General features: G+C 36.3%; 1 protein-coding gene across 2 annotated transcripts; it reads left to right on the top strand.

Annotated features, from left to right (window-relative positions):
• The first annotated feature begins 913 nt into the window (after positions 1-913).
• On the top strand, positions 914-5,916 carry LOC109163832 (type IV inositol polyphosphate 5-phosphatase 7-like). Of its 2 annotated transcripts, XM_019312546.1 has the most exons (14): positions 914-1,262; positions 1,345-1,548; positions 1,717-1,804; positions 2,397-2,459; positions 2,553-2,637; positions 2,759-2,863; positions 2,943-3,744; positions 3,823-4,016; positions 4,189-4,297; positions 4,393-4,541; positions 4,657-4,915; positions 5,187-5,274; positions 5,356-5,492; positions 5,570-5,916. In XM_019312546.1, the coding sequence occupies exons 2-11, from the start codon at positions 1,516-1,518 to the stop codon at positions 4,880-4,882; spliced, it is 1,854 nt and encodes a 617-aa protein (XP_019168091.1). In that variant the 5' UTR covers positions 914-1,262; positions 1,345-1,515; the 3' UTR covers positions 4,883-4,915; positions 5,187-5,274; positions 5,356-5,492; positions 5,570-5,916. The 2 variants fall into 2 exon arrangements, with proteins under 2 accessions (XP_019168091.1, XP_019168092.1); XM_019312547.1 differs by lacking the exons at positions 914-1,262; positions 1,345-1,548; positions 1,717-1,804 and adding an exon at positions 2,177-2,302.
• Positions 5,917-8,120: the final 2,204 nt, after the last annotated feature.

Raw genomic sequence — 8,120 nt, 5'->3', positions numbered from 1 at the left:
ATATTTATAATGATTAAAAACTTTTAAGAACAATGTGAATTTTATAATTATTACAAACTTGAAAGTTTAGTAATGATAAATTATAACCTTTGATTTTTAAGATAGAGGGTGTAGATGTGTCCATACTTTTTACATAAGGGATGATTTCACTTGAAGTCGGGCTGGATTTTAGTTTTTTGTGGCCCTGTTCTGATAAATAAATGAGGTCCTATCAAAATCATAATTTTTAAAACTAATACATGCAAGTTTCGAACCTTTGACCTCTAAGTTAAAATATAATAAATACATTTATTTACCATCTTTTCATAGAACCTTTTAAAATTAATTGAAAACTTTTAGTTTTTATTTCTAAACTAGCTAAGTAAAAATTAAATATTGGACCTCTAAAATTTGGGGCCCCTCTAAAATTGGGAGTCCTGTGCGGTAGCCCAGCTTGCACAGCCTAAAATCCGGCCCTGCTTGAAGCTATCTTGTGAAAATTGAGATTCATCAGCGTTAATTAATGATTTAATGCTTGATGATTTTAGTAAAAGAATCGCTATTAAATGGATCAAATATATCAATTATCACTTTAGATAGATTAACCGTTAAGAATTGCTGGAAAAAAAAAAAAAAAGAACGATAATTTTATAAATATTATAAATTTAAAATTTTATGATAAAATTAATCATATGTTTTTTTTTTTTTTACTAAACCCTTCACGATGAACCTTGATGGAGAATATATATATAAAGGAAGATGACACCATAATTTGATACTTTTCCTAATTTTTAGTAGTGATGATTTAAATTTAAATACATATATTTAAAGATATAATAACCTAGAAATCAATATTAAAATTAACTCTTCTAATATTTTCATATACTTGTGGCACATTCATATTTTATTTTAAGTTCAACTCAAAATATAACCACTGGACCAAAATACAACGCTCTCTAACAGCCTTTGCCCCCTCTACTGTTGCCCTTGTGCTTATGCCCCATTTCCTCCGGACTGGCCAATGCTTAACTTAAGAAAGCGTTTTTGTTGTCTCATTCGCTAGTCATTGTCTTCCCAATCCTTTGTTCTTTCACTCCCTAATAGGCTAACGCCTAACAGTGTTAGAAATTTAGAATGTTGTCACTGTGCGTACAGTGAAAAAAAAAAAAATCGACCCTAACAACAGTGTAGAAGAATTCTTGGAGAAGGGACTCCATCTTTCGGTGTTTCAAGATGGATGCAGAATACCCAGAAAGGAGAATGTTTGCAAAGTTGAAATTCTTGTAAGCATAGCATATTCGAGGAGAACCCATTTCTGGTTTTTCCTTTTTCTCTCCCTCTCTCTCTCTCTCTCAGAAATTGCAGCGCAGGAGAAGAGCGAGCCATATTCGGGAGCTGTTTAGGAACTTTGGAGACATTTGGTTGGGGTTTCTGGCAGTAATTTGAATGGTCTTAAGGGGAATCCAATTCCAAAGGTTGTTTGAAGAGGAGGGAAGGGAAGCTTAGAAGAATAGAGGTGCATGAAGGATCAGGGAAATGATGAGAGATGAGAATTCCAAGAAAAGCAAGGTTTTTTTTTTTTTTTTTTTTTTTTTTTTTGGGCTTAACCCCACTATAATTTCTTGCTTTGATCATTAATCTTCTTGGGAAATGGAACCCTGGTGTTCTTTCTTTCTCTATGGTGATCAATTAGGGGTGTGTTTTGCTGACTTTTTATGTGTTCCCACTCTTTTGAAGGTTTTTTGGTCAAAGAAATTGGTCAGAAAGTGGTTCAATATCAAGGGCAGAACTGAGGAATTTCATGCTGATGAAGTTGTTTATGGGGGTGAGCTTCTAACTTTGATTCCTAATTTCTGTCTTGTTATTACTATTATTATTATTATTATTTAGAAAATCTGCTTTTTCTTTAGTTTAAAGTGTTTGATGAATATCTTAGCCATGGAAGGCTTTCCTTGTTTTCCCCTAAATTAGCGGTAGGTGGGTAGTTGTGGGTGGGGGTGGGGGTGGGGAGAGATTGAAGTTGGAGAATCTCATATTTTGTCTTTCATATGGATTTCACTATCCAAGGGTCCAAGTTAGATATTTAAACCCAGCTGGGGCTGCAAATAATTGAATAATACAGAGCTGCTGGAAGTTTTGTTTTGTCCTAATATTTTAAAATGCAAAAAAAACTCATAAAAATGACTTCTTTTTTCTTTTTTTGTTTTTGGGTTGAGGTTATTGTTATTCACAGTCTATAGCCAGAGAATTCTGGGTCTTTAGTCTTATTTAGCTTTTTTAATTGCAAGAACGAGGGAATGGTTTCTTAATGATTTCTGTTCTGGGAAATGAAAACGTGTTATTCTGGATTATGACCATCGTTCTTTGATTGTTAGTTGAGACCTGAGAGAATCAAAATTGTTTTCCCCTTATTTTAGGTGGCAATAATTGGAGAAATGGATTTTCCGAGATGGAGCCATGGACAGTTAAGAGCAAAACAGGTTTAGTAGAGTTAAACTCGTGAAATTTAATGTGTTACAGGGTGTAAGAGATTGAATTAACTCCAGTATTTGTGCACTTGATTGATTATACAGAACAATCGGGCCGTAAGATGGAATGTCCAGGACGAAGAAAAGTTGATCTTGATCACCCCAAGATCATAAATGTACAAAAGTATAGGTTGTTCTCTACGATAGAACTCTACTTTTCAAGACTTTTTGCCTTCTTAGATATTACTTTTGTGAATGTTTTTCAATCTTTCTCGTAAAACCTGAAATGTTTTTTATGTTTATTGGCGTAGTATCTTTGTAGCTACATGGAACGTGGGTGGAAAATCTCCTTCTAGTAACTTAAATCTTGACGACTGGCTACATTCTGCACCTCGGGCAGATATTTATGTACTCGGGTACGAGCTCTATGGTTTGATTCTGATCAATTCTTTTCTCTTCGAATGACTAAATCGTTGTTTTGTTCTGCACTCTCAGATTTCAAGAAATAGTTCCACTGAATGCTGGTAATATTCTCGTGGCTGAAGACAACGGCCCTGCCAAAAAGTGGATCTCTTTGATCCAAAAGACGCTCAATAATGTTCCCGGTACAAGCGGGGGTAGCGGCTGCCACACGTCTTCTCCCGTCCCGGATCCAATTGCCGAATGGAATGCTGATTTTGAAGGGTCGAGTAAACAAAAGTCGACCTTCCTTCCTCGGCGGTCGTTTCAGACACCTCATTGCTGGAGAATGGAAAACGATCCGTCAATCCCGCAACCAAGCCTAGACCGACGATACAGTGTTTGTGACAGAGTAATATTTGGTAATAGGCATAGTGATTTTGACCCGAATAACCGATGGGGTCATAGGCCAAGTTACAGTTCATCGAGTAATCGACTAAGCGACAGCTCATCAAGTCATCGGCCAAGTGACTATAATGGCCATCGGCCAAGCAACTGTTCATGGGGACAGAGGCCAAGCGACTATTCCCCTGGTCATAGGCCAAGCGACTATTCGTGGGGACAGAGGCCTAGCGATTTCTCGAGAAGGGGTTCTTCGGATGACGATTTTTGCCCCGGGGATTTCCCTAGCACGGTTTCACCGTTACCGAATGGAGGATGTATACCAACGGATGAGTGCTATAGCATGCCCCGGAATACAAGATACTGTTTAGTGGCAAGCAAACAAATGGTTGGCATTTTTCTCACCGTTTGGGTTCGGAGTGAACTGAAGGAACACGTTAAGAATATGAAAGTATCCTGTGTCGGCCGAGGATTGATGGGTTACCTCGGAAATAAGGTATTTTTCTAGACTGACAAAGTTGTTGTCTCATTCGTATGTTTTACCGAGTAATTTACATTGAAATCCATTTCGCAGGGATCCATTTCTATCAGTATGTTGCTGCACCAAACAAGCTTTTGCTTTGTGTGCACTCACTTAACCTCGGGTGAGAAGGAGGGCGATGAGATTCGCAGGAATTCTGATGTTATGGAGATCCTAAAGAAAACAAGATTTCCATCGGTTAATAACTTGTGCGGGGAGAAGTCCCCTTACACAATCCTTGAACACGAGTAAGACTGTAGCTCACTAACGTTCCATAAAATCGACTTTCAATTATGTTACTTTATGCCTATTTCATTTAATTAATCGAATCCGATGAAAACTTCTCAATGAATAAAGTTATAGACACATATCCCGTGAAAGAAACAAAACGAAACTAATGTTTTTACACATTTCATTCAGTCGAGTTATTTGGCTTGGAGATCTGAATTATAGAATTGCACTTCCTTACCGGTCTGCTAAAGCACTTGTCGAGATGCAAAATTGGAGAGCTTTGCTAGAGAACGATCAGGTACCTACATTCTTAAACAACAATTCGATTCCCCATCTATTATCTTGTTCTGAAAAACTATATTCAAGTGATATGATCTGCGACCTTCTTTGCAGCTAAGGATTGAACAGAGGCGAGGTCGGGTTTTTGTGGGATGGAAAGAAGGGAAAATATACTTTCCGCCAACGTACAAATATTCACGTAATTCAGACAGATATTCAGGTGATGACATGCATCCAAAGGAGAAAAGACGAACGCCAGCATGGTAATCTCTTTTTATACATGGTTCATTTGATAAAAAATTCATCGAGAGATTCTATGCATCTTCTATGATTGGTTTGGTTTTTTAACTGGGTCTATGAATTATTTTATGACTGAAGGTGTGACCGGATCTTGTGGTACGGGAGTGGTTTACAACAATTATCATATGCCTGCGGTGAATCCAGATTTTCAGATCATCGACCTGTATCCAGTGTATTTTGCGCCGAAATTGAGTCTGTTCCGAGCCATTTAAGGAAAAGCATGAGTTGTTCAAATGCGAAGATCGAGGTGGAAGAGCTGTTGCCATACTCGTCGCATGGCTATACCGAACTCTGCTTCTATTGAGCGAAGATGGAGGACATTAAACTGAAAGTTTTGGTATGTTCTATATCACTTATCCTGTTTATTCCCGTCACGAAATTGTAATAGGGAGAAGAAAGGCGATTGATTCCTGTTAAGAGTCCACATTGATAAAATAAGAGAGAACATATGAGTTTATAAGGCCATGTGTTAGACTAGCTAATTGGTTGGATTCAATCTTTTAGTGTGGCGACATAAAATTATACTTTTATGCCCTTCCCGATAAAACACAAGTTAGCAACTTGATTCAGGGCGAAAGATCTCACGGTCCTCATCTTTTTGGTGCTAGACAGAAGCAGGAATCTCTTAGACAAAATTCAATCCTATCTGGCAAATTGCAATGTGGACCTTCTCTTTAGCCCACTAACCAAAAAAAGGTTAGTCTCTGCTGTTTTATCACTTTATTGAGTGTGCTGCACATTCCATTCTCTTTATAAATTACCGTCTTTCTTAATCAGGTGTTGACATTCCGGATTTTGATCGTTAACCAATCTTAAACGAACACTAACTCCAATCGTCCACGTGAATTAAGAAAACGCCCCCTTTATGACACCATTCAACCGTGCACCGGTTGTCATTCCGGCATCACGATTAGGTAAATTATTCCCGTGAATCCCCCTACCTCGAGGGCTTAGCAATGACGGTTTGCTAAAGAAATGTTCAAATTTGCAGGAACCAACCGGATAGATGACTGGCAAGTGAGTAAATGAAAGTTTTTCCACTTAGGTGCTTTGTAGAATAGTGATTCATTGACAGGAAGAAAATGTCAAACAGTCTTAAGATAATGATTCTTTGAGTATATATATATATTTGTTTTTTTGTTTTTGTATTTTTGGGTTTTGAATGAAGTGAGAAGATGATGTATACTCATTACGAAACCTCTCAAGAAAAAAGTGCAATCTGCTATTCAGCCTTGACAATGTAAGCTTTTGCTCTCAGAGGTATTGCCAATGATTTTACTGAAAAGTAATTTTCTTGGTTCCCTCACAATGTGTGCTGTTGTCTGCTTTTCTTTTTTACTTTGGGGTTAAAACAGACTGCCCAAAATTAAAGGCATTTTACAGATTATGCAGCAGGTAAAGTAAAATTTGGAGAGAAGCCATGATTCAAAAACTGATATTTTGAACCAACAATGAAAAGCAAACTAATGCTCACTAAATCTAATTAGACTACATGTTATGTTATAATGCCAGGGAGTTTACACAATTCCTTGGCCATACTCCTCACTTAATTATGCTGAAACATAGAAACTGGCTTGCACGGGCTTAGTTTACTGGTTTAGTATACAGTATTTGGGGGAAAAGATCAAGGTTCGAACTTCGACAGTGACAGTGTGGAGACTATATCCAAAGTGAACAGATTCCTTGTGCGCATCAGCATTTGAGCCTGTTTGCTATTTGTTGAGCCATTGAGTCACGTGATTTACATTCTCTCAAATACTTTATCGGGTCGGGGTGTGGGGGTTCAACCTTTTAAAAGAAGAAAAATAGAAACTAGAGAGCTAAAAATCCACAACAATTTTAATTAGAGACTCTTTGTTTATAGGATAAGATTTAAACTTGTTTTTGAATGAAAAGGAGGGTTTAACCCAAACGAAAACTCAAGGTACTCTATTACAAATATCCTTTTAGGAGCCAAACACCTTGTGCTAAGATGGTATGTAATAATTCTTCCATATGGGAGGTTATGAGATTGAGCCTCAGGAGGGGCGGTGTTAACTCCTTTTTATACTACAATGTAATAGAGTCAGACGTATTTAAAAAAAAAAAAAACAAAACATTTAGGATAATAAGGAATGCCCAAATAATCATATTGAAGACCAAATGGAGGTTGTTAAAACGGAGACCTTTGCCATGGTGAAGGGAAACATTAGCTGGCTAGTTTGCAACTCTATTTAAACTTGTTTAAATCAAAGAACTCTATGAATGCCTTTTAAGAGAATAAAATGATAAGAACTCTATGAATGCCTTTAAGAGAATAAAATGATTGGATTGGTTATATATAGTGGTATTAATAAAATTAAAACTATAGCGCGGTCTCATAAGATTTGTACCTCTTAGAGCATCACCAACAATGTATTTTTGGTGGTTTTTTTTTTTTTTTTTTTTTTTAATCAAAGTGGTGATTTGGATTTTTTTGGACTCCAAAAAAAAAAAAAAAAAAAAACAAAAAACAAAAAAAAACAAATAAACAAACAACAATGCTAGTGCGCGTTTCGTGCATCAGTCGCGCCCATCACTGCATGCGCCCGTTGGGCACAGTAGGGTGACTATCCTAACCAATTTATTTTTCTTTTCTTTTATTTAACTTATGGACCCTAGAACAAAATTATTTTAGATTTATGCCTATACGGGCTTAGCTCAGTAGTTCAGTATGCAGTATTTGAGAGAAGATACCAAAGTTCAAAACCTAGGCAACGGTACAGTGGAGATTTACATCCTCCCAAATATTCTGTCAGACTGGAATGTAGGGACCTTGGGTTGGAGATTCATCTTTTTAGGAGAAGAAGAAAATTTTAATATTTAAAACATGTGAGATATCAAATCACTTCAACAATAAGTATTTAGAGAGAAAGCACTATTGAAATTGCTTTTCCAAACTCCCCAAAAAATTAACCTATTAGTAAACTAAGAATGGGTAAATTGTCTTGAGGTAATACACTTAGTTTGGTTGTTTTAGTCCATTGAATAATTTGAGGTTCCAATAGCATACATGACTGACTTGATTTGATTTGATTGTAAAGCTCCCTGAATGTAAGACAGCTCTCTGGGCCTAATCTATATTCTATAGGTGAGAAATTTTACTTAAAAAATATGATCAAACATTTCTGTGAAGAAGATGCCTCTAGAAAGGCCAAGATTAGAGAGACAACTTTTTTCCTTCAACATCTTACCTAGGAGCTATGAAATACTGTCTTCAATTTTTGTCTCCCCTTCACATTTCAAGTGTCATATTAACCTAACTTTAATTATTTTTTAAATCGAAAATGATGGTTACACTTAAATGAGAGCAATTATTACTTGTTGTGGCAATAATTCATTGGGTGGAATATGCTAAAAGTACTTGTGCCAATCAATAGAATTTTGTCAAATTAAGTGATGCATGTATGTAAATATGATTGCACATAACATCATCTTTTTAATTTCTTATTGTATATATATTTTCCATTCCTAATTTTTATTTGAATTAATGATTGTTTTGGTCTCTCGACTATGTCGTAATT

The sequence above is a fragment of the Ipomoea nil genome, unplaced genomic scaffold, assembly GCF_001879475.1.
Source record: "Ipomoea nil cultivar Tokyo-kokei standard unplaced genomic scaffold, Asagao_1.1 scaffold3043, whole genome shotgun sequence".
Classification (NCBI taxonomy): domain Eukaryota; kingdom Viridiplantae; phylum Streptophyta; class Magnoliopsida; order Solanales; family Convolvulaceae; genus Ipomoea; species Ipomoea nil.
This window is presented reverse-complemented; position numbering and strand designations above follow the sequence as displayed.

What these genes read in the sequence shown, in the direction of transcription:
- LOC109163832 (XM_019312546.1), top strand. Translation starts at nt 1,516, where the DNA reads ATGATGAGAGATGAGAATTCCAAGAAAAGCAAG. An exon ending in AGAATTCCAAGAAAAGCAAG is followed by an intron (nt 1,549 to 1,716) that starts GTTTTTTTTTTT and finishes ACTCTTTTGAAG; the next exon opens with GTTTTTTGGTCAAAGAAATT. An exon ending in GCAGATATTTATGTACTCGG is followed by an intron (nt 2,864 to 2,942) that starts GTACGAGCTCTA and finishes CTGCACTCTCAG; the next exon opens with ATTTCAAGAAATAGTTCCAC.